The 26,582-nt window shown below is 39.4% G+C and overlaps 2 protein-coding genes across 4 annotated transcripts in view; both read left to right on the top strand.

Moving 5' to 3' along the window:
- The first annotated feature begins 4,940 nt into the window (after positions 1-4,940).
- On the top strand, positions 4,941-23,288 carry Hus1 (HUS1 checkpoint clamp component). Of its 3 annotated transcripts, none has more exons than XM_048786585.1 (8): positions 4,941-5,179; positions 5,778-5,905; positions 5,986-6,162; positions 7,725-7,832; positions 8,852-8,926; positions 9,866-10,010; positions 17,506-17,625; positions 18,822-23,288. In XM_048786585.1, the coding sequence occupies exons 1-8, from the start codon at positions 5,128-5,130 to the stop codon at positions 18,902-18,904; spliced, it is 888 nt and encodes a 295-aa protein (XP_048642542.1). In that variant the 5' UTR covers positions 4,941-5,127; the 3' UTR covers positions 18,905-23,288. The 3 variants fall into 3 exon arrangements, 2 of the variants coding, with proteins under 2 accessions (XP_048642542.1, XP_015345794.1); XR_007341752.1 differs by lacking the exon at positions 18,822-23,288 and adding an exon at positions 15,494-15,593 and having other exon boundaries at positions 4,943-5,179; positions 17,506-17,533; XM_015490308.2 differs by lacking the exon at positions 9,866-10,010 and adding an exon at positions 15,494-15,593 and having other exon boundaries at positions 4,980-5,179.
- Positions 23,289-23,770: 482 nt separating this feature from the next.
- The window catches only part of LOC107146081 (polycystic kidney disease protein 1-like 1), an 82,951-nt gene continuing 80,139 nt past the window's right edge, over positions 23,771-26,582 (top strand). Inside the window, exon 1 of the mRNA XM_048786581.1 lies at positions 23,771-23,905. The gene's annotated coding sequence lies outside the window, so the exon portion shown is untranslated. The remainder of the gene's footprint in view (positions 23,906-26,582) is intronic.

The raw sequence follows: 26,582 nt of genomic DNA, 5'->3' as shown, positions 1-26,582 counted from the left end.
AGAAAGTGTGTAAGTAGTAATATTACAAAACTAAATCTTTCTAGTAAAGTTTCAAAAAAGCAATAACAACATCATTAACCCTTTAGAAAAATGGCCAAAGAGTATGAACACTATTCAAATTTATTCATTGAAGAAAAATGACAAAAATTAAATTGCAGTACAATTTTATACCAATGAAATCAGAAAACTCCAGGAATCTGGTAATTTATTCTGAGATGCAAGAGAAGTAAGATCTCTAACACATTGTTGGCACAGATGCAAATAAGTACAACTTTATGGAGAGAACTTGGCAATATCTTTCAAAATTATATATGCATACACCCTTTGACTCAAAAAATTATCACATATATAACAAACATAAAAAGTTATTCATCAGCAATGCTTCCCAGGAGAAAAGGGAGTAAGAGATGGGGATGGGGTAGGCGGACCCCAAATAGATAGGACCAAAGTATTTCATTGTATATTTATTGTATTTTTAAACTATGTGAATATATTACCCATTTAGACACTAAACAAGTTTTAATAAACATGGTCTCTCTCTCTCTCTCTCTCTCTCTCTCTCTCTCTCTCTCTTTTTAACATAGTGGTCAAGGGAGGAAAGTTACATAAAGAGTGAGTGATGTAAAGGAAAAAAAAGTGGACATAGGAAGGCAGGGGCCTTAGCCAGGAAATTGGGCAAGATCCTGCAGGAGAAAAGATTTGTGAAAGTGTTCTCAGTGTCAACCCAGGTGGTATATGAGGGAAATTCACTGGACATTTTGAAACAACAAAGAGCTAGAAAGACGGGAAATGGAGAAAACAGACACTGAGGTGCTACCTGTGCATATTCTGGGAGCTTTAAGATGTGGCTATGATGGCATGATATGAAAACAGAAAAATCCCATATACCTTTCATGAAGCATAATCATAGTAACCCTCACTTTTTATTATAGAAAAGCAGTGCTTCAGCTCAAAATTCCAGTCCTCAGCTCCACCTGAAACCCTCCCTTGAGCACAGGGTCTTCTTCTACAGACTTGGGGCCAAAGTATAGTCACCTAACTATATTTTAGTTCCTGCTGAATGAATTAAAAGCATTAGTGAACACTTCCTTATACCTGCCCTCTCCTTGGACCACTGTCCTTGTAAACAAGGTGGGTTAGCCAGCTGAATGATGAGAGGCCATAGTGAATGAGATGCCGAGGAAACCTCCAGCACCAGTTTTCAGACAGGTAAAGTGAATCTCCCAGCTTAGCTGACCCTCACCTGAATGCAGCCTCCCGAAGAAGCCCAGGGGAAGCAGTGGAGGGACCACTCAGCCCAAAACATAAGTCCTTGTTGAAGTCATGTGCTTTGGGGTAGTGTCTTATACATTAATAGGTAACTAATAAACTCCTCATTTTCCCACTGCTACAGTTTCCTAGAATCTTATTCCCAGTCCCTAAAAGAAGATTACAAATTGGCTGAGTTCCATCTCTATTTTTTATTTTTATAGGTAAGGACCAGACCATACATAATAATAGAACTCTGTCACACAATCTGTGGCAAAGAGCTCAGGAAACCAATCCATTTTCTACAGTAACCTGTCCTGGACTTCAGTCTTCTTTCTTACAAATTAGACTTGTGGGAAGTCAGAACACTGAGCCAAGAAGCCAAACAACAGCTCCTATAATAATTGGTCCCAAATGGCCAGCAGTTGATTAGTAACTGACAGCTTCCTTAATATTTGGTCTCATTTCCAACTTAGGATCAATTAGGGATGCTTAAATATGCTCCCTTAGCCAAATCACATGAAAGGACCCTACTCTAGCCTTTATCAGGGCACGCCTGGAGCCCTCTCTTCCCAAAGTGAGCTGAATCACTCCTCTGCCTGCCTGTGAATCTCAGCCCTGTGTCGCAAGGATGGCCAACTCCAAATAAACAGGTTTTCCTTATTCTCATTTGGGTGGTCTCTCTGTTTGATTCTGTACTATCAATTGTCTTCCTGAAGGTCAAATGTAAATAAACCTGGTTCAATGAGCAGAAACTTGTGGGTCTCTGACCATTTACAACCTGCTGATTCAGATTCTCATAAAGGGGGGCATTTATGTTTCTGCTGATGTTGTCAGCATACTGTACTATAAAATAATATAGAAATCACCAATTAAAAATATTTAAATGAGCGGAAAATAGACCAGTAGAGTAGAAGAAGGACGATGGGGGAGAGAAGAGGAGAGGGTGAGGGAGGGTACCGGGGACTGAAATGGAATAAATTAAATTCCATTCATGTATGATTACCTTGCTGATGGACAATATACTTTTTAAAAATTCAGCATCCATTCTTTTTTTAAGTTATTTTTATACCTTATTTATTTTTATGTGGTGCTGAGGCTTGAACCCAGTGCCTCATACATGCTAGGCAAGCACTCTACCACTGAACTATAGCCTCAGCCCATGATGGACATATTTTTAAAATGTTTTTTAATGAAACATACTTCAACAAATGCTGGGCTTTCTCCTTCTGCATACGGGTTAGTCCTCCTCCTCAGATGCTCCTCCTTCCCCACTATGGCTGGTACTTCTTATGTGCTCCACAGACATAAATTTAAAAATAGACTGAATTTCAGAAGTATTTTTTCTTTGACGTGTCAAAGATGAGCCGAGTCTGTGAAGAGTTGCTTAAGCAAAACTGCATCCCTTAAGTGAGGGCAGCTTTTATAAAATGATCATTAGGGCCATCTCTGGAGTTCCCTCCCTTTACAATTTTCTCATGTTAAAAAAAAATAAATAGTTCCTTTAGGTTTGATGTAGAACCTCTGAGCAATGCCAGTTTCTTTCCCCGGGGGCAGGGGGGTAATTTTTCCTTCAATAACTACTAACAACAGGGCTGCAAATAGTCACTCCTTCCTCAGGGACTAGTGAAGATGAACAAGCATCTGAAGGACAGCAGCCAAACACAGCTTTGGCTCACAGCTGTAAAAACACACTGCTTATCCAGTTGGAGTTTACTTTCTCTGCAGCTCTAAAGAAGTAACTTTCCTTACTTCCAATCATACATCTGGACACTTTACATCCACCCACAGGCTAGGCAAGTGGTACATCCCTGACCCAAGATATTTTTTTTTTAAGTCCTTTGCAAATAGGAGCATAAAATACTATATTTCAGTTCCTAAGACAAGAATAAGATAAAATAATATAACTAACAACATCAACACTGTTCTCCAGATTCATGCATGATGAATTGCTAAACCCTGAGGTTAGAACTTTTTTTTTTTTAAAAATCGGAAAGCTAGTTCCTAGCTAGACCAAAAACAACATGAACATATTATTGTTTTAAAAAAACAGGCACATGGGGTTAGAGAGCTCTCTGGTGACTCATTTCTGGACTCAAAATCATTTGGAAAGAAAATAGGAAAGCAGTGTCCACTTTGAATTAATTTGCTAAACTTATTTAGTTAAGAAAACTGCAAGAGCACACAGAAGATGCCCTTTTTTTTTCCTAAGGGGGGAAAAATATTATAGCCCAATTTTAAACTCATTGAGTAAAATATCTTATATTATTTGGGTTTTGGCAAGAAAGAATGCATAATTAGATACCTTTTAGGAAGTTTAAAAAATGTCTTATTATTTTTTATGGCATAATAATAAGCCATTTTACATAAAGTTCAGATGCAATGAAACATTACTTACAAACCTGACTTAATCATATCTGTGCTCTACTTAGCAATCATATTATTTCATAAGTGATAGTTTTTATTTCAAATTAATTTGCAAGTTAACTTTTAAAAGCACATGTTGTTGAGTGCTTGAAGTCCTTTACAAATAGAAATTTAGGACATTTAGTGACTCAGGAGTTTCCTATCCCCAGGTGTGGGGAAATGCTTCTAAGAATTCACATTTTGAAAAAACTTTGACATCTAGCTCAAGTTTTGTGTTAAAATACTTGAATAAAAGCAAACTTTAAGAATTAAATAAAGTATATTTTAGATACAAGTTTTTAAGGCAGCTTTAAATTCTTTCCAACCTGATAGTACTGCTATTGTTACCGCTGTTGACCGGTGACGAGTTCTTGCTTCCCCAATGTTGAAGAATAACACCAGAGAAGCACAGCGAGGCAAGGTCAGAGTAGAAATTAGAAGTTTATTAAAGGACAGCAGAAAAGGCTTCTCCCGGAGGAAGAAGGGGACCCAAGAGGTGAAATCCGTGGAAGTGCGGTTGTTTCCCCTTTTTATAGTTTTGGTGATGGAATGTAGGTTGGAAGGCCCAAGGGGTGGGACACAGGTGGGCCAAAGAAATAATCTGGTCAGGAAGGACTTCTGAGTCAGCACCTTTTTGCTGGGGGCTGTTCATTAACATTTCTTTGAGGTGGACTTTGGCCTAGGGCCTTTTAGGGACTTCATTAACATTCCATGAGTTGTCCTGTGTTTTCCCTGAGTCATTCTCAGCATGGTCTTCATTTTAGATTTCACTCAATATTAGACCCGATTTACCTAACTACACTGACTACCTAACTTTAAATCTGGCTTCACTATCTCTGCAGAATGGTATCTTAAGGTTTTGAAAACTGTTTTAAATATTTATAATTTTAAACATAATACTGAATAGTTGTTAACGACAGGATGGTTAAAGAACAATGATGTTAAACGATAATTCTGCACCTTTTTCTCAATAGGAACTTCACCAAATTCGAAAAAAAAAAGTTCTTTTAAGGGTTAGAATTTTTTTTTTTAAGAGGAATTTTAAAGGGGTAACGGAAAAATTGCATCCAATTTATGTGGATACAAACTTTATTGATTATCTTTGTAAAGATTTTCTTTTCTTTTTATGCTGGGGATGAAACCTGCCAGGCCTCCTACAGGCTAGGCAAGTGGTACATCCCCGACCCAAGATTTTTTTTTTTAATCCTTTGCAAATAGGAGCATAGAATACTCTATGCAGTTCAGCACCGCAAAAAAGACAAAAGGCAGACCTTTTTTTGTAGGTGGAGTGGGTATGGGGATGGAGGTCAGGGGACTAGGAACCCTGCTTCGCCCGGAGCATGACTCGGCAAAAATCGCGGAAAGGCTCTCCGCGGAACCTCTGTGAAGCCTCCGCATTTCCGAGAAGGAAGGCTCTGGGAGGGACACGTATCCGCCGCCTGTCAGACGCCCCCGCCAGGGCTTGGTGCGGCAATGAAGTTTCGTGCCAAAATCGTGGACGCTGCCTGCCTGCATCAGTTCACGCGTGAGCTGGGAGGGCTGCGGGGAGTCGGGGAGGACCGGAAATAGGCCGACTTTGGGCGCAGCAGCCTTGCGGGAGGTTGGGGGTGGGGCTCGGGGTGCTGGACTTTGGCCGAGGATCGCAGGCGGGTACTGTGGGAAGAAGAACAGTTGAAGGACCTATTTCTGAAACTTGATTCTGATCACATGGTCCTTCTTTTGTACTACTGCTCCCATCGACGTCTGGCATAGACATCCCTTTGCGTTAGGCCCCATTCCTCCTTCCACCCGACTGTGGCCAACATTGCTTTGAACTGTGTGCTGCAGCACCCGGCGGTCCATAAGTTTGTGTTGAATGTATGAATGGCCCTTACGTGCTAATTAGCCTCCGAACCTCAGTTTCCGTATTGAACATGAATGGTGTGTGCCGCAAGCCTAGCCGGGTTATTGTAAGACTGGCATGACATGCGTGGTACTGAAATATTTTCCATCGTGATCCCAACATACACTGTTTTTCCGCCTGCAAGTTGCACTTCGATGAACTAGAAGTTCTGCAAGGCAAGGTGACTTCTAGGAAACATGATGTGTGTCTTAGTTACACCTTACTTTACTCCCTGTCACAGGAGTCAGTAACATGATAGCCAAGCTTGCGAAAACCTGCACCCTCCGAATCAGCCCCAATAAGCTGAACTTCATCCTTTCTGATAAACTGGCCAGTGGAGGAGTGAGCATGTGGTGTGAGCTGGAGCAGGTAAGCAGAAGTTCCCAAAAGGCCCCAGACTTCACCTAATGCTATTGGAAAACCCACAAATACCCGTTTTCTTTCCTTAGGAGAACTTTTTCAGCGAATTTCAAATGGAGGGTGTTTCGGCAGAAAACAATGAGATTTATTTAGAGCTAACGTCGGAAAACTTATCTCGAGCTTTGAAAACTACCCAGAATGCCAGATCCTTGAAAATCAAGCTGACTAATAAACACTTTCCCTGCCTCACAATCTCTGTAGAGCTGGTGAGTAGGAAGAACAGGGTTTCACAAGCTTTCCACAAAGGTCTTGGCCCCTAAAGGATACAAATAGTTAAAAGCCCAGGCTTTTAAATAGTATGGTTGAAAGATAATTGGTTTGTTTTATAAAGATCTGTTGCATACCTAATTTTTTCTCTCACTTACAATCAGTTCTTCTTCTTTGTTATGTTAATGCTCTGATCACACAGTATTCAACTAGGATGCTGCCTTTTCCAAACAGTGAAACTTCCACATCTCTTGTTTCTTTTAGTGGTATCATTGGCTACTCTAGAAATCATGATTTTTATTCATTTTCACCTTTGGTGTGCTCTCCTCCCCCATCACCACCTTTGTTGTAGTACCTTTCAATAACAGTCATTCTTCAGTAAACATACTGTCTCACATACTGCCAGATGAGTTTAGTGTATAGTTATCAGAACACACACATGATGAAGTTTGGTTTCTTTGATGTTCAAAAGCTTTTGACATATAGCCCAAGCTATCTTGGAACTATATTCCAAATTACCACCCTCTGGTTCTCTGGATGTGTCCCGTTCATTTCCAACTCACAGAATGGTGACATTGGCCCTTCTACTTGGAGTCTTTCTCCTCTCTTAAACCTTCTCTTTCTTTAGCACTCAGCATCAGTGCTACCTCCTCCACAGTCTCCCTTGTCCTTACAGTTCTCTCCTTGTTTTGTTTGTGCTTGGTAATCTATATGAGTATTATTTACAGTTTCAAATGTTCTATGGAAGAGGATATTTTTTTTTTTTTATTAACTATTATTAGCTCTTTGCAGTTAGGCAGATCTTAGAGCTCATCAGCATATTCCATGTCACAATATTAAGTATGGAGTTTTCTTCCACTTCTTAAGGGAAAGTGGGGTAATAAAATACAATAGTTTTTCTATTTCAAAATGCAAGATACTTTTATCTGAGTCTCACAAAAGCCCCTAGAAATAAACATAGTTTATTCTTTTAGCAGTGTAGAAACTGCAGCACTCTGAACATCCTGTGCTCAAAGAATGGTCTCTGGGTTGCTTCAACATAGTAAGCTTGCTTGTTTCTGTCTCAGAACTAGGTATTTTGTTCTGTGCATGAAACCATGTCTCCTCATCCCCATCTTCCTATAGTCATCTTCCTCTAGTTTTTGTGTCATCTGAAACATCACCTCTGAAGAGAGGCGTACGTGGGCCCCCCAGTATAGGAACCTCCTTCATGCTTAGCCTGGTCATTGCTCTGTTTTCTTGAAGGCTTTAATGAGTATCTCTTATGATATATATATATATATATATATATATATATATATATANTTTTTTTCTTATTGATCCATTCATTCCACTGGAGCATCAGGGAACCTGTTGTTTGTTCACCACATTTGCCAGCTACTCCTAGAACCCAGAGCAGAACTGATAATGCCAGTATAGGTTGAATGGATTTTAAGTGAATGAATTGAGAACATTCCACTTAGATTTGATATTTTCAGTTTTTTTATGCTTAATCCTTTGCTTTTGATTTTGTTTTTAATATTGACAACATAAAATATATTTTGAATTCTTTTCTTGGCAGTTATCTGTGTCAAGCAGTAGTCGCATTGTGACCCATGACATCCCCATAACGATTATTCCTAGAAGATTGTGGAAGGACTTACAAGAACCCTCAGTCCCAGATTCTGATGTGAGTGAGGCCTGCAGTCTTGTTGCTCATTGCATATTAAAGGGTGTGTGTGTGTGTGTGTGTGTGAGTGTGAGTGAGTGAATTAATTTTAATTGTCTTGCAGTATATTTTATTTGAAGGTTGTGTAGTACCTGAAATGAAAGTGGTATTATTTATTTTTAAAGGAAAAAAAATTAAAATGTTTTCTTTGATTTATTTAAGCCATCTTAAATCACTGTTGCATATAGTAGAAATACCATCCTCTCTACATATAAGAAGTAGAATATCTTGCTCAGATAACTTATATTTATTAGAACTCTTGGCCTTAGGCACCAAGTTGAGTTTCACAGGACTTGAGGGCCAAATATGTGTTAAAAAGCCACAAGGAGAGACATTTGCATGACCTGGAACTTGATAGGAACCCTGGAGCTACTGAAAATAATGATGAAGCCAAAGAGTCCTTTGCTTTTTGCTCACAATTACAAATATATACTGGAAATTATAATTATACTGGATAGAACATGTACTTGTTTTTTCACTAGGAAACAACAACACAAACTAGGAAAAAGCCAACCTGTTGTAAAGCACTGCTAATGACAGCCCCAGGTGAGAAGCAGTGGCTGCTGCACTGTATTTTTGTGCAGAGTGCACAAAAGGCCCCTGAGACCTGGCTTTGTACATCCCTCAGGGCAAGTCTTCTGCCCGGTGCTTGAATTTTATTCCCTTGGGCTCATATACAGGCATCTCAGTTGTAGCACTCTGGTCCTCAAACCAAAGGAATGCCCATAGGGATGTAGTCGCTGAGGTAACCAGAGGCAGGCATTCATTTCTTTAATTTTACTCAAATGCCTGTGAGTTAATGAAATTATACAGTTGTTTTCCTTTTGGTATTTAAAAAAGAACTCTATTCAGAAAATTAAAAACCAGGAATTCAGAGTTCTTAAGCATGTGTGCAATCCCAAATTAGTTATTGAGCAACTTTTCGTAACTAGAATGTATTAATTTTTTTATACTTGTGATTGCTCTTATTGGTTTTGTAGGTGAGTATTTATTTGCCAGTCTTGAAGACTATGAGGAGTGTTGTAGAAAAAATGAAAAATATCAGCAATCATCTTGTAAGTAATAACTTTTTTTTTTTTTTTTCTATAATGTTAGCCTCCTTTTGGGAGGACAGCCTACCATGGACTTGGGTATGGTGCTCCTGTGCCACTGTGAGACATCTGAGGCATCTCACTAAAATCCTTGTGAGGCCTCGCCTGGTGCTAAGAACAAGCAGTTTTACAGTTGCCTTTAGAAACCTCTTCTAGTGCGTTTCAACTATCATTCACTGGGGAAGGCTTTCTATTTATTCTTAATCCCTCATGTCTATGGGTATAGTTTATTATGAATATGTTTAACAGTTCTGCTTCTTTTTCTTTATTTTAGACAGCAACTTCCATATTTTATCTGCTAATGTGTATATGTTTTTAAAAATGAATCATGGATTCAGTTGACAGTGTAAAATGTTCTATCTGCTTGCCAAATGTCTTTCACTAAACCATAAAGATCCCTCACACCTCAGCAGTTTTTTAATTCCAAAAGATCTCACACCAAACCAATGGATGCTTGTATTTTTCTATTTATTCTGTGAAGGTCTCCTTCTGCCATGTTCAAAATACTACAATATGCGGCAGTGATGAAGAATTGTGTGGATTGTCCTCCTACACAGCAGGGCTTATCCTGAATTTTACTTTCACATCCCCACCCCCAAAAAAGGAAAAAAAAAAAAAAAAAAACACATTTATATCCTTCCATCTTCAAAAGCCACATTTCACTTTATAAACTTAAACCTCTGATCTTCCCAGTCACATGGAGATGTGGCTGGGCCATATCTCTATGGGACCAGGCTACACTGGGTTCTGTGGGTTCTGTGGGCTATAGGTCCACACTGGGCTCTACCACATCTAACAATTCCTCTCTTCTTTTTGGGTTTTGTTTCTTGGCCATTTCACACTCAGTTTCTTATGTCTGTCATCTCCTGGGAAGCGCTTAAACATTCTCACTGTTCACCCCAGACCCTTTCCCACAGTCTGGCAGAAAGTCCCTCCTCCACTGAACTCCTTTCTTCAGTGTACACCATAAACCTGCCAGTATCAGAACTTCAACTGCCATCTTCTGGAAAGGAGAGAACCTGTCTTATTCTGTGTTCCAGGACCCAGGGTAAGATTGTCAATTGGTGTGCGGTAATTAGTATTGCTGCATGGATCTGGTGTGAAATTTAGCTTGGAATTTTCAAAAAAGGAAAGTTTTTTTTTTGAAGCCTAGAAAATGTTCGTGGGCCGTTTTATCTCTTTGAGTTCTGCTCACTTAAAAACAGTGCTGACATTAGGCTTATCCAGCTGAAAGCTTTCTCATGTAATTTAATCTTCACAGAACCCATTTGAGGCTAAAATCTGTTTCCCATGAAGCAATGCATTGTGCTTACTGTGGTGTCCACCATGATGCTGATCCAGTTGTCAGGCTGGCTTCCTCTAGGATCTCCTGGGATTTCCAGAGAGTTTCAGAGAGACCCAGGGGAGAAGATGTGGCAATTATCGGAAGGGCATATTTGTTCTTTCTGTTCCGTGGAAATGAGTCAGCAAAATAGAGAGGTTGAAAGTGGCATAGATAAAACCAGAAATGTTAGTTTTCCTTTTTAGGAGTGTTTAAAAATGTCTACAAGTTTTATGGAGTGACTATTATAATGTGAAATTGCTAAATGGAAGCTTACCAAGTTAGATTAGCTGAGTATTTAATGAGATTAACCTGGATAACCAGAAGTCTGTGTCTGAAAATAATAGGTAGTAGAATTAAGGAAAATGAATGAGACTCTACCCTCCCCTAAGAGATGCTTGATCCCTACCTTCCTTCATTTAAGGCAAGAAGGCTGATAGGATTGGGTTGTATATGTGAGTCACATAGAAAATGGAGCAAATACCACCAGGAGTCCATGCCATCTTCTGACACATTGCTTCTAAGCCACCTGTGCACAAGAATCCCTGAGATCTGGTTAGAATCTGGTTTGAATTTGGGAGGAATGGGCTGGGCCAAGGCTCTGCACTTCTGACCAGCTCACGGTGCTGTTGCTGCCTGTCTTTGAATCACTCCCAGCAGCAATGTTTAGTGATGCGTGCCACGCTATAGGTCATTTGAGAGAAAGGGCCTTCACAAGATCAGCTTAATGATTAAAATAAGAGAACATGACTTAAGGGTGGGAAGTAAAGTGATATGTGGTGGAGGAGGGGTGGCATTGTGAACCTTAGTGTAGAGTATTATTACCCTAAATGGGACAGTAGTAGAGCTATCATGGGTTTTGTCACTTATTATATATTGAGAGATAATAATTTATGGTAGGTTCCCAGTATAATTCATTGGCGTTCAATGAATGGAAGGTAACAATTATTAAGGAATTCATTGAAAGAAGTAAGATCCTGTCCTCATAATTAAGAAATTGATTATGTTGATGCACATAGTAGTTCAGATAACTGAATCATAAAAATCAGTGATTGATGTTCAGAGAATTGGCTGTTAATTCCTTCAGAGTGTTAATTGAATGCTACCGTGTGCCAGACTGGGTGGGATCAGAAACAAATTTGAATCTAATGTTCCATTACACATATTTTAGGAATTGGAAAAAAGCATAAGAGCCTGAATGTAATTTAGAACCAATGCAAGTTGCTTTTTTGACCAAGAATTTGTTTCTAAAACCACTTTCCTTCAAAAGCAATGGGAATTTACAGATCTCCGTTATGTGGTTGTTTGAAACAAATAGGTATATGTCATGTGCTAGGTCTAAAGAGCCCCACTGAGTGATCCAGAACATTCACAAGGATGGTTTTATTTATTTTATTTTAATAAAATATCGTTCCAGATTAGAGGACAGTAGGTTAATAAATATACCAGTATATTTCTGTGCTAATGAAAGACTTACGATGAATGTTTTTTATTCAAAAGTAAATTTACAAGATTATACAAAAAGTGAGTTTAAGGGGGACTTATTCTGATGTCAAAAGCTCAGAAATAAGAGTTCACTCAAGTTCATAAAAACTTTTGTTTCTGGAATCTGAATGATTTAGAGTTTGGCAGTTTTAAGGCATGAGAATGAGAAACACTAAGTGATATTCCCTAAAATGGGTGCTCTAGCAGAGTTGTGCAGAAGGGTACTCTTCCGCTCCATAAAGGTCTCTCTGCCCCTCTCCCAATAGCACTTTCAAAGATGTGTGGGGCCTACTAAATCAAAGGCCTGTACTAACCTGTACTCACTAAACTCTAGTTTAGCTGGCACACTTCACTACTGGTTGGCAGAGTGCTGACAGCAAACTCTATACAGGCTTTAACAATAGGCAGATGCCAACATCCAAAATAGAAATACTGTGTCCCTGTGGTCATGGTAGTGCATACCTGCCTCGGGAGACTGAGGCAGGAATTTGAGGCCAGCCTCAGCAATTTAGCAAGGCCCTTAGCAACTTAGTGAGAACCCTATCTCAAAAGGGGCTCAGGATGTAGCATCCCTGGGTTCAATCCCTAGTACCAAAAAAAGAAATAAAAGACAGTGTCCCATGAGCAGGTTAGCAAGACTCAACGCACATTGTGCTTGTATTTCACTTCATTTACAATAACCAGTAAGTTGGTGGATTGGTGGAGTGAAGGGAAGAACTTGAAAGGAAAGGAACCCCCTGTGACCTTTGTGGCCAGTCCCAGATGGGAAGAGCAGGAGTGAGCTGGGTGTGCCTATAATCCCAGAGGCTCAGGAGGCTAGACAGGAGAATCGCAAATTCAAAGCCAGCCTTAGCAACCTAACGAGGTCCTGAGCAACTTGGTGGGATTCTGTCTAAAAATAGAATATAAAAAGGGCTGGGGATGTAGCTCCATGGTTAAGTACCCGTGGGTTCAATCCCTGGTACCAAAGCAGGGGGAAAAGAGCAGAAAGAGCAGGAGTTGCAGAGAGGTCTGTGATAGAGGAGAAGGGAGGGACAAAAGTCTTAGTCCTCTCCCCAAGCTGTGCTATGGGTGCAGAGACTAGCCACCAGCAACATTGTGTCTTGCTCAGTTCTCGTTACATGACAGCAGCCCCTTACCTTTTTGAATCTGGAAATCTCATTTGCCAACATCTAAAGTATTTTCAGGATAAATTATTCTCATAAAACTCTGAATGTCTCTATGGTCATACTAAATTTGTAATTATGCCAGATAGTTTGGTCCATTTATAGAAATAAGGCACTAATTTCTATGTTACCTTCCCATTCTCCCTGCTCCTGCTTTTTAATAATTGTGTTTAGGTCCACATTGTCATAGAGTACAATTATTGTACCTTATTATCTTCCCTTATTATTAATTTTGGCTGTATAGATAAAAGCAGACATATCTGTCTTTGTGTTGTAACTGCAATAATTTTTTGTTATCTGATGCTTATTCTCTAGCATCTCATTCTGGAAGGACTTGAAGGCCAAAGAATTTCATTAGCTGGCCTATGTTCATGACGTCATTTTGTTCATGATGTTCATTTGTCACTTGTTGGCTCACTGTACTTTATTGTCTTTGTTATATAATGCTGCTGTCAGAGAGACTAATGTCATTCTGATTTTGTTTCATTTTTTAATAAGTTGGATTATTAATTTGAGGTAAGGGGACATAAATACCCCAGAGTTTGTTTTGTTTTTGGTGTGTGTGTTGCTTTTATTTTCTTTGAATCCCATTGTCTTGACACCTGGTCCACTTCACCAGGTGTGGGGAGTATACCTTCTGTGTGTTAGCCAGCCTTCCTTCACGTCAGGAATGTTTTGAACTATGACTGTTAGCACTTCTTTCTTTTTTTTTTTGGATTGAACCCAGGAGCGCTTAACCACTGAGCCACATCCCAGCCCTTTTTATGTTTTATTTAGAGTCAGGGTCTCGGTGAATTATATAGCGCCTCACTAAATTGCTGAGGCTGGCTTTGAAATCACAATCCCCCTGCCTCAGCCTCCAGAGCTGCTGGGATTACAGGAGGGCACCACTGTGCTAGCTAGCATTTCTTTGTACCCAATCCTTTGATTTTCTTCTTCTGGGACTCATTGGACGTGGATCTTCTTCACTTCCATATCTGTTTTCTTTCAGATTCTTTTTAGCCCTTTATTTCTCTTTGGTAATTTTTACATTTTTGCCTTTCTATTACAGCTTTACTTACTGTGGTCTTTGGTGCTTATTTGTTCTTCTCTTTCTTCAAGTTTAGTTTACTTTTGGAAATTTTCTTATATTTCTAACCATTTCCTGAGCTCTGCCAGCTCTTTTTTTTTTTTTTTTTTTNTTTATTGATTTTTTAAAAATAAATGACATTGGAATGTATTACAATTTCTATTACACATTTAGAGCACAATTTTCATATCTCTGGCTTATGAAAAATTGTGCTCTAAATGTGTAATAGAAATTATAATATACAATTGTAATAGAAATTGTATATACAGTATATTCACACCAATTCATGTCTTCATACGTGTACTTTGGATAATGATGTCCATCACATTCCACCATCATTGCCAACCCCATGCCCCCTCCCTTCCCCTCCCACCCCTCTGCCGTATCTAGAGTTCATCTATTCCTCCCATGCTCCTCCCATTACCCCACTATGAATCAGTCTCCTTATATCAGAGATAACATTCGGCATTTATTTTTTTGGTGTTGACTAACTTCACTTAGCATTATCCTCTCCAACCCCATCCATTTACCTGCAAATGCCATGATTTTATTCTCTCTTATTGCTGAGTAACATTCCATTGTGTATATATGCCACATTTCAAAAATGTATCTACTGAAGGGCATCTAGGTTGGTTCTACTGTTCAGCTATTGTGAATTGTGCTGCTATAAGTAGTATGCTGTTTTTAAGTCCTTTGGGTATAGACCAAGGGGAGGAATAGCTGGGTCAAATGGTGGTTCCATTCCCAGTTGTCCAAGGAATCTCCATACTGCTTTCAATATTGGCTGCACCAATTTGCAGTCCCGCCAGCAATGTATGAGTGTACCTTTTCCCCACATCCTGGCCAACTTTTATTGTTGTTGTCACCAAACAATAAAAAGTTGTTGTGTTTTTGGTTCTTTTAAGAAGTTTCATTGTAGATGTGTGAATGAAGACAGTTTTCTAACTTTTCACAGCTTCTTTATTCTTTAAAATATTAAGGCATATAGACTGGGACCATCTCCCTAGGACTTTCTGAGACTTGTCCCTCTTTTCCTCCCCTTTATATAACCTTCCTTCACTTTACTTCCAAGATTGTTTCTCCTGTTAATTGTGTTTTTACTTTTCTCTGTTCCTTTTCAGTATAGGGCTTCCTTATCCTGTAAGGGAGCCCTCTGCCCAGGCATCCAGAGCCAGGTCCTGTAGCCATTGTTTCCAGCAAGGCCCCTCCCACTACCCCTGCTTTCACGTCTCTCACTGATTTCTCCACTAAGGGAACCTTTCTTTTGGTGTCTTAGGGGAATATCTGAGTTCTGGGCTCTGAGGACTTATCTCCTCTCTTGTCCTTGACATCACCATGATCTAAGTGCCTGAGGTGTTCTGAGGTTTAACAGGTTGCCTGGTCACCTGACTTTGTGGAAGCTAATATCTGTAGGGTTCTTTTTTTTTTTTTTTTTTTTTTTTTTGCCTTCCTTGTCTTTTTAAGACAATTTTACAATATTCAATTTGTAGATTATTGAAGCAAACCTAAATGGAGATTTGAACTTGAAGATAGAAACTGAATTAGTATGTATTACAACTCATTTTAAAGATCTTGGAAATCCTCCATTAGGTAAGTTTTCTTGTGGATTATATTTTTCTGTTGATAAGTTATTTCAGGTAACATGTGCTTTGAGGTCTCAATGTAGAAAAGTTGAAATTCAGTTTATTCAATTTCATGCTTGAGAAGTCCAAGCATTTCCTGCTTGGACTATCTGTCCCTACCCTATAGTGGGACATTAGCCATTGGGGGAAGGGGCTGAGACACCAGGCAGCTGAGGGAACTGCACAGGGGATTCTTCCACCTCTCTAGAACTCAGATCATACTAAATGAGCTCCAAGATCCTTTCTAGCTTGTCAGTCCATTCTGCTCTGAGAGATTTCAGTTTCCGTCCTGGAATATGCTCAGAAAGGCAGGTACATTTCTTATTTTCTCCTTCTTTAGTCACTCCAATATTTATAAAATTAGATTAGCAGATATAAAATGTGATACAGATATACTTAGTCAGGTAATGAAGGACTGTGGAGTTGGTTCAGCAAGCAGTGAAGGAGGAGATTGAACAGCATGCTGAGCAGTGAGGCCAGAGGAGCTGGCACATGTGGCTCAAGCAGATAAGCAAAAGACCAAAGAAAAAGTATCTGCAAACAATGTCAAATTATTTCCTGACATATATATTTATTTGGAAACAGGTGAAATAGTTCCCAGTCACCTTTAAAATTAAAATTTATTACTACATTTGCTTATCTATACATAGATAAGCAATTTTAGCATAACACTGCAAAGGATTTTTACTTTGTAGTGGAGTGTATACTACTCTAGCAGAGTAAAATCTGTATGATTAAAGTTGAACAATACTACATGGAATGACTTATTTTGGCATTATTTATTTTATTTATTTTTTATTTTTTAGTACAAGGGATTAAAGCCAGGGACTTAAACTTAACCATTGAGTCACATTCCAAGCCCTTTTTTATTTTTTTATTTTGAGACAGAGTCACACTAAGTTGGTAAAGATCTCGCTAAGTTGTTGAGACTGGCTTTGAACTTGTGATCCTCCTGCCTTAGGGGCTCTGGGATTACAGATGAGCACCACCACACCTGGCTATTTTGTTTATTTTAATAAATACAAAACAGAACTACTTTTGGTACTTTCCCAGAAGTTGAAAGACTCTTTTATTGCATTCTACTTTAGAATAAGAGGTTTTGTATTAGCTATCTACATTTCAGCTTTTAAATGCATAGTAAGGAGCTGAGTGTGGTGGTGCATACCTGTAATCCAAGGTATTCAGAAGACTGAGGCAGGAGGATCAACAAGTTCAAGGTCAGCCTGGGTAACTTAGCAAGACTCCTTCTCAAAATAAAATAAGATGTATTTTCTAAAGAGAAGGAGATGGAGAAGTGGCTCAGTGGGAAAGGGCTCGTGCAAGAGATCCTGGGTTCAGTACACAATACCAAAAATAAATAAGTAGTGAATATCAAATATAATTTTCTTTCACATAAAGGGGAGGTTGAACCATATTTCAAGTTCTTGTAAATGAAGATGCCCTGGAAATTATCACAGTACTATTGATTGATTGATTGATTGATTGATTGATTCCAGGTATTGAACCCAGAAGCACTTAAGTACTGAGCCATATCCCCAGCCCTTTTTATATTTAGAGAAGATAGGGTCTCACTGAGTTGCTTAGGAGCTCACTAAATTGCTGAGGCTGGCTCTGAACTTGAAATCCTCCTGAATCAGCCTCCTGAGCTGCTGGGATTACAGGCGTGCACCACTGTATTTGGCTTATTACAGTATTTTAAATAGTTATGACCAAATAAATACTCATGCAATGAGTGACAATATTTACAAGTTGTTATATTTCTCCAGGGTACTAAAATCAATTGCAAGGTAAAACATTTATTTAAGTAAGCATGTTTTGTGTATTTCTGGATTCTGTTACTTCCAAGGATGTTATACTTTAAAACATTTGTGTCATTTTAGCCTCTGAAAATACTTCTCAGAACAGAAACCCAGAAGAGATGGCTGAGGTGCACATAGATATCAAGAAGCTCCTCCAATTTCTTGCTGGACAGCAGGTGAATCCTACAAAGGCCATATGCAGTGAGTTTGCTTCTCTGTTTTTTGTTTTGGGTTTTTTTTTTGTTTTTTGTTTTTTGTTTATCTTAGGCAGTTTAGGTCACTCTAGTCCAACAGATTGCATGCCATCTTATAAATGCAAAATGATCCCAAGTATATGGACTCAAGCTTTCTAGGATAGTCAAGTTCTTAAAATTTGCCTGGATTTAGAAGCATCTAGAGGAAAGCCTACAGCCACACTGGGTAGGCATGTGGCCTGCCTCATGCGGCCACCACGCAGCAGGTCATTCTTGCAGAGACACTGTCAGGAGGACCACACAGATGGCTTCTGTTCACCAGGTTCCTCAGATTTTACACATTCAGAGTCCCCTGTATGCTGTGCTTAGATCTGAATTTTGATTCACAGTGTTTTGCTTCCTTTTTTTGTCCACCTTTCCTGTGCTCACCACCAGAATCTCCTTCTCAGATGCTGGTTATTACTGATTACCTCTCAATTCTGGCTTAATCCCGACTCTGAGGTCACACACCTACCCTGGCTCTCCTTATCTACTGGCCACATGTAGGCAGGACATTCTTGTCAAGGGCTTCTCAGGGTGTTTTCTGCCTCCTTGCAGCAATCTAAAAGAAATTGAAGCTCCTCCTTTTGTGGAATAGCTCCAAGGCTGACCCTTCAGACACTAGTGGATAAAGCTGAGGAGAATGGCCCAGAATAGTACCTTAGAACATTTGGATCTTCACTACACTGTAGAGAAGAAATAGAAAATTCTAGGTGACTCTGTCAAAGAGAGACACGGAGAAAGCACTAAGAATAGAGAGGAGGGACTCTGGGAGGGGTGGTGGCGTCAGGTACTCAGGGAAGGTGGCAGATGGAGTATGTAGCACAGTTTGCCCAGTGTAAGGGGAATGTGGGCACTTGGGCCTTCTCTACATTGTGTCATTCACTGGTGGGCAGCAGCTTTTCCATGGAAGGGTGTGATTGACTCTGTGTGGTTTACTGGGAAGCCTGCCTTTTGGGTTTGAACCTAAGACCTGGGAAGCTGTGTTGTTCTCTCATTTTTTTCCCCTGAGAGATGACAGTTGCCTGTGTTGTGACCTCTTCAGGGACCTGCTGAGAAGATAGAGACCTTCCATAGGAGGTGTTCAGTGTGGAAAAACTGCTCTGATGGGGGGCATGTGTGTTTTTTGATGAGTCTTTAAAATAGTGGCTCTTCTCTCCCCAGATATTGTGAATAATAGGATTGTTCATTTTGATTTGCTTCATGAAGACGTCTCCCTACAGTATTTCATCCCAGCATTGTCCTAGCACCACCTTGCCAGATTTGAAAGCCCAGAGGCCTTTGTCCTGACGGGAGAGGCAGTGGGGCAATGTGTTCTGAGTCACTTGTCTCTCCTCACAACACCACAAATCTCCACACCATGCTTATTCTTCCTCTATAATATTTTAACTAAAAATGAAATCAGTGCAACATAGTTGGATAAACATATTACTTTATATTATTTATGTCTGTTTTGTTTTTTATTTTTTATTTGCTTTTAAGACATTGAGAAGAAGAGCTAAAATTTATCCAGTCTTTATTTATTTTGTGGTGCTGGGAATGGACCCTAGCACTCTACTGCTGAGCTACACCTGGCCCTCTCCTCTTTAAACAGCAGTTTCTCATTGAAGTTATGAAAATCCTCACACACGTGGAATCAGTGTCATAGAATTCATAAGAGTGTTGCCCACGGAACTTGGAGTTTTCCCCCAAGTACAGCCTCTAGCTCAGCACACTGTTGGCCACTCTCAAATTTCAGCAGGTTTCTCTCTCCTTGCTCCCATCCCCAAGAGCCCAGTGATAGAAAAGATGGTCCTTCCGTCCCCCACAGCACCTGTGGTTATTTAGTGCTCAATAACTGCAGCATAGGACCCTCTGTCCAACTTGCAAAGAACTCGAGCCCACTTGCCTCTCTGCACCCTGAAAGCTGGCCCAGACAACATGGTTCTCAGCTGCAAGCTTGTCCCTTCCTTCTGCTGCTCTCACTGTCTCCCTGGGGCCAATTTTGCTCTTAAGTTGTTTTTTGCAGTGCCAGGAGTTGAACCAAGGGCCTTGCATATGCTACACTGAGCTACATCCCCAGTCCTTTGGTTTATAATTCTTTATAGTGTTTTTTTTCTCTGTGGTACATCAGATCTTTCATTTTGAGAAGAATTTGCATTAAGAGTAGAAAAAAGGAATTTCTAAGTTAGCTTTTGTGTTAAATGATGAGACCTTGTTTCCGTTTATGTATCGAAGCTGATGCAGTTGTGATGGATGTGCTTCCTCATTCTCCCTGAAGCACATTCCATCATATTTCCTATTTTAATTAAATCTCATGTGACCTATGGAGGTGGACATAATACATAGAGTATTGTAATGTCTCATTACAAAGTCAAGACCTATTTTGTTTAGGATAAGATGAAGAAATGGAACATCAGCAAAAATGAAAATCTCTTTTGGCTTTATTATTTGATAAAACCAATGTATGTGAATGACTTTTCTGGTTTTTAGTAATGTTAGTTTCAGTAGGATGTTCTATTTTGTGAAGCTAACGTTTTAAAATCAGACATTTTAGTTTTAAAATGCTGTCTCCCTTCTTGGCTTGTAATAAAATCAATTCCCACTATAGTCATAAAACCTAAAAATCATGATGCAAAATAGAATGATATCTGAAAATTATTTTATAAAAAATTATGTTTGTGAAAATGTGTTATGACTTACCAGTTGTATAACATTTATTATCAGTGTATCTGAACTGTATGATTTTATGGATAGTTCAGGATTTCCTGTCCTTGGAATGTGGCTAAAGAAGTCCTCATTGGCAGTGGGGAGGCTACAGTCTTTCTGATTTTTGTCACAACTTGCTTTGTTTTGTTCATCAAGTCTCCTACTCTTTGCATCTCACAGACCTATACGATGAGTGAGGGAACTAGTAGAAAACCACAAACTTAGGAAGTGTATGGGGTTGCTTTATTGAACAGTGTGCCAAGATAAGATTATGTAAACAAGAAATAGCAATTTAGTTCATTCAGAGGACCAAAGATAACTTCTGGATTTTGGAAACACACTTTTACTGGCTGTGCATGTGTAAGAATTTAGGTTTGAGGAGCACTGTCCTAAATGTCAGAGCCAGTAAGGCATCCTCTTGCCTTGCCTGCATGGGCTCAGAGCCCAACTTACCTTTGGTAGCCCCATCTTTTGTTGTTGTTGAACTGGGCATTGAACTTAGGGGCACTTTACCACTGAGTTACATCCTCAGTGGATTTTATTTTTTATTTTGAGATAGCATCTTGCTAAGTTGCTGGGGTATCCCTAAGTTAACTGAGGCTGGCTTCAGACGTTTAATCCTCCTGCCTCAGCTTTCTGAGTTGCTGGAATTACAGGGTGCATCACTATGTGCAACTGATAGCCACATCTTGAACTGAGTTTTGAGACCATCCTGAGTAAGTCAGGGAGACATAAGAATTTCTAATCCAGGTACTCAAGCTCACATCCAAGTGGCCTTGCCATCTTCCAGCAGCCTTTCCTTAGTTCAGCAGGGAATTACTTACCCATCAGGTCTCAGATATAGTTTATTGGATAATGCTTCCCTAGCACAAAGTACCCTGCTCTTGCCCTGAAAAGTGGCATCAGCATTAGTTCTGGAGCAGGAATTCTGATTCTGTCTAAGTGAAATTTCTTAATGATGTTCATATTCTTGGTATATGCTGCCAAATGGATAGAGTATTCATCTTTTTGAAGAGAGATACAATTCTATGCATTTTTATTTTAAAAACTTTATTGAAAGTCACTGATCATACAGTTAATCCATTAAAGTATTCAATCTGGTGGGTTTAGTTCGTTCACAGGCCTTGTGCAGCCACCACCACAATTTTAGAACTTTGTCATTACCCAATAAGGAAAATCCCAAACCACTCAGTCATTCCCATTTCCAACCCCTGCTCCACTTTTCCTTGCAGGCAACCCAGTTGTCTACTTTTCTGCCTCTGTACATTTGTCTTTTCTGGACATCTTTTTAAAGCTCCTCCTTTCTAACTGTAATTAGATATACTTCGATCAGTATTTCCACATACCTACCTTCGCCACAGCCACACAACCCCTGGTGACCACTATTCTACTCTCCACTTCTACAATTCCACATATGAATCATATGAGCAAAATCATACAATGTTTGTCTTTCCATGCCTGATTTATTTTACTTCACGTAACTTCTCCAGGTTCATTCATTCATGTTGCTGCAAATAATTATAAAAGGTTATTTTAAACTGAACTTTGGTCACTAAAAAAATCTTTTAAAAAATCTAAGTCTTCTTATCCTCACATTATTATTGTTGTTGTTGTTGTTGTTATTGTGTGTGTAATACTAAAGGCCTCACATATGTTAGGTAAGTGCTTTACTGCTGAACTACAACTCCAACCCTTTTTTAAAAATTTATTTTGGGTTTCACTAGGTAGTCCAGCCTGGCCTTAAGCTTGTGATCTTCTTGCCTCAGCCTCCTGAGTAGCTGGGATTACAGGTGTGCACCACTGAGTCTGGCACATTTTGAATTTTTAATGTCACAATTTATAACTTTTTATATTACATAATCCTTAACCATTTGTAATTGGTGGGGAATACAAATGCCATCTCCAGATTACTTTTTCTACAGTAGAAATCATCAATTCAGGGAAATTTGCTGCAGGTGGCACTCCATTGCCTTGATGGGGAGGAGCCTCACAGAGAATTTTCTCTTAACATATGATTGCAGTTTTTCTCATATCTGTGATTCAAGGGGCAACACAGCTTCACTGAGTTCTGGAGTACTCAGGTGGTAATCTTGCCACTGAATAGTTGTGGTAGAAATTCTGTGGGCATGAAAAGAAGCTGAGAACTCCACCATTTTGCTGACATTACTCTTTAATTCTGAACTTTGTAAGGATTCCGATAGGGAAAGTCTGAAAGGAAGCTCAAATTTTTTGGACTTTCAGAGCTGCTTCCAAATACGGTTGTTGAACTAAGACAAAATCATTTTTTATAACTGATATTACCCTGAGATTACAGAGAAATCAATTAACCCCACTTGGACATTGCTGATGGTATTGTGAATTGATATCACTTGTTGGAGTCCAGTTTGGTGTTTATTATATATGAAAACCCTTAAAAAAAATGTGTGATTTCTTTTGATAATACTTCTTCCTATAAGAATTTACATAAAGATTATAATCAAAGATATTCTAGTACTGTTATATGAAAACCACAAAATGTCTTAAATATAAATTAATGGGTAATTGGTTTTATGATCCATGCTTTGATATGTTTCATACTGTGAAAATAATGTTACAGATAAAATATACCAAGATTACAAAATGTTTATGACTTGATAGTCAAGTTAAAAAAGCAGTTTAGGCCTGGGGATATAGCTCAGTGGTTGAGTGCTTGCCTAGCATGTGTGAGGTCCTAGATTCAATCCCCAGTACTGAAAAAGAAAAAAAGTGGATTAGATGTTAGTATGAACTAGGTGTGTTAGAAAAAGACTGGGAAGATACATATATACCAACATCCAAACCTGGCTATTCCTGGGTGATTCTGATTTCAATCTTTGTATAATTATGTATTTTCTAACAATTTTATAACCAATTGTAACAAAAAATACTTTCATTGGACTGAATAATAAATATTTATTATTTGAATATTTGTTATTTGAATATTTATTATTTGTACATATTTAGCTGGCATTTTCAGTTTCCTGAACTTCAGGCTTAATTTCCTGAACTTCTGCACATATTTATTCTCATGAATAGAAAATTAAACTTATATGTCATATTGAAATTATACCAAGTTCAGAATGCTGGAGCATGGACCAATAAAATGGTAGTACATTGAAGAATGGCCTCTTTTTATCCCATGTGAATGTGTTAGCTTTCTGTCACTGTGACAGAATACTGAGATAATAAGAGAAAAGGTGTATTTGGCTCAAAGTTTGGGGAGTTTCAGTCTACAGGCTTTGACCTATTGCTTTTATGCCTGTGGCGAGGCAGTAGTTTTAGTCTGAAAAATTCTGAGAGAGACCAGCTAGGTCAGAGGGCTTAAAAAAAAAAAAAATCACTGAATGATAACAATAAGATAACCCCAATGATAACATGAGGAAATAAAGCACTTGTTTCTGGTCTAGGTCCTGTACATATAGCATTACCCAGCTGAGCCAGTTTGGTAATCACATGCAACATGCATGGCTCTGAAAGATTCTGAATCCCACGTCTGAATACCCAGGGATAGATTCTGCTTCTTCCCAGCCTCCTAATATTGGGTAAGTCAGTTAACGTCTTAGAGAGATGGCTTCTCTAACAGTGATTAATAATGTTCACTACCTGTGTGGTTGGAATATCAAGGAATTCAATTCCTCAGAGACACAGTTCTCAATTGGGAAGTATAAGATGTCAGCATTTGTAAGCCTTACAAAAAAAAGAAAAGAAAAAGTAAACCAGTGGATCCATGCTGCTTCGTAGCAGCCAACAGGGCAGACCCAGTGCTTCTACTATTTCTCTGAAGCTCACAGAGGCTTGGTCAGCACTGCCCAGAACACTGACATCATCCAGTGACCTTAGGGCTGACAATCTGTGTTCCCAGCCTAGAGTTATTTTAAAATTTAGGCTTTTAAAAAATGTACATGTAAATATCATAACCACTTTCTACCATGCAAGTTCCCCTTTGAAATGTCTATGTGATCAACTTTCTTAGAAAATCCTACTTGGGTCACCTGGGTGAGGTACTTCCCTTCAAGGGGATAAAAAGCAGGCCACCAAACAGATGCAGGAACCAGCATTGGGTCTTGAGCTTCTTCCTGGTGTTTTTGTGCTTTGTTCACTGCTTTCACTCTTTGCAAATAAATCCTGCTGAGGAGGCAAGGAGTGTAAGGAAGGAGCCCTCATAAGGGGGCAAGGCCTGGCAGGCAGCTTCTCCTGGTTAACCCTTCACTGTTCACATACAGGTTACCCAAAGCAGCTTCACCATCTGGGGCTTCACCAATTTCTGGAGCATGTAATCTTGTCAAATCAGGAATGTGATACTAGTGTGACTCTTGGATGTTATTTGTCCTCAAAGACAAAAGGTGAACCTCCCTCCCTATTAAACATATCTAAAATAACCAAGAGAAACAGTGGCCACTTTACCCCAGCTCTGTGGGGGAAGCTTAAAGGAACCATGCCCAACCAGGGGCGCTTACCGTGAGTCTGTTTTGCATATTCTCAAATTATATACGTGATCTAGTAGCATAGGTTTCTCAAGAAGACTTTAATCAGAATTTATGATATGTCGGACCAAATAATACTTGTTCACTCCATGTGGAAAAAACACTCTAGACAAAAAGAAAAAAAAAAGCGGGGAAGCAAGGCTGGCAGGTGGGGGTGAGCACAGGAATCAAGAGGATAAAGAGAGTTGTTCACAAATCAAATTAAAAATATGTGCTTCAGATGAAATTATGGCATTTGCAAGTACTTGGATCAAGCTGGAGAATATCATGCTAAGTGAAATAAGCCAAACCCCCAAACCAAAGGCTGAATGTTTCTTCTGATCAGTGGATACTGATCCATAATGGGGGCAGGGGTGGGTAGGGAAGAATGAAGGAACTTTGGATTGGGCAGAGGGAAGTGCGGGGAGGTGAGAGGGTGTGGGAGTGGGAAGGATGGTGGAATGAGATGGACATTATTACATGTATGATTATACTACCGGTGTGATTCTTTTCTGTACTATGTACAGCCAGAGGAATACGAAGTTGTGCTCCATTTGTGTACAATGTTTGAAAATGCATTCTTCTATAACTACTTAGAACAATTTTTTAAAAATAAAAAATAATGTGCTTCAGAACCTAATAAATTCCCCCAGAGAGTGTGTGTGTATGTGTGTGTTGGTTGGTTTCTTTTTCTTCTTTTTTTTTTTTTTTTTTTTAGCAAATGTATTGGACAACACAGGTGGTTATTTAATTACCCACTCAAAATAAATCGAAGTGATAAAGTGATCACTGAACCCTGCAATCCTAAAAGATGATCCCTACTGTGATAACTGCAGCCCTCCCCTCCCGTGGAGTTGCAGCATGTGATTTTGCAGAGAGAACAGGACATTGATGCCCTCCCTACATTCCAAATGGCTGAAGGACCAAAGGCAACTGGGGGAAACTTACCAAGGTGCTAGTTATGTGATAGACTGAGCTATGGATATATTTATTTTGAAGCCAATGGGAAGCATGCATGATTATAGATGAAATGGGCATCCTTTGTAATCCAACAAGTATTTATGATTTGTATAAGACAAAATTACCATTTTTGTCCCTGTTTATTGGTGCAGGGGATTGAACCTAAGATCTTGAGCATGTTAGACACATGTTCTACCACTGAGTCACACCCACAGCCTCTGAATGCTCATTTTTAGTCCCTGCTATACAAAATTGTGCTTTTACTAACTTGAAAATGGCCTTCAAAATGCTCTGGTGTCTCTCTATTACAAATTACAAGGCACCCAGCTATTTTTTCACAAAGTCATGTTATAACCATGTTTAGTGGAGCTACTGTTGAGCCTCAAAGATGGTTAACACCCTTTTCCCTGAAAATTAGCACCTTTTGGGACATATTTATGTTAGGGAAAACAGCCCAGAAAATGTTGGGAGGGCATAAGATCCCAGACCCCCTCTGGGGAGGATGTTTGTTTCCCAGGTCCATCTCATGATTGGCTGATTGCTCCAGTTGCTGGGTGGGGTGGGGACTGGGAAGGCTCCCTGCTCTGGCCATGGACAAGGGAAGCCCAGTTCCCTTCTGTGCTTCAGAACCCCTTTCTAGCCATTCTCCTGCTTGCACTCATTTGCCTAAAGCCATCTGTGATTTTGATGCTGAACAAGAGGACCCATGGGACCTGGGTGGAGGGTGCTAATTGGAGCATTATCCCTATTCTCTTTGGTGCAATCCACTCCAGGGATTGGCTCAGCAAGTGGTAAG

This window comes from Marmota marmota, unplaced genomic scaffold (genome assembly GCF_001458135.2).
Source record: "Marmota marmota marmota unplaced genomic scaffold, marMar, whole genome shotgun sequence".
Lineage (NCBI taxonomy): Eukaryota > Metazoa > Chordata > Mammalia > Rodentia > Sciuridae > Marmota > Marmota marmota.
Note: the sequence above shows the minus strand (reverse complement) of the source record. Positions and strands in the feature narration are given on the sequence as shown.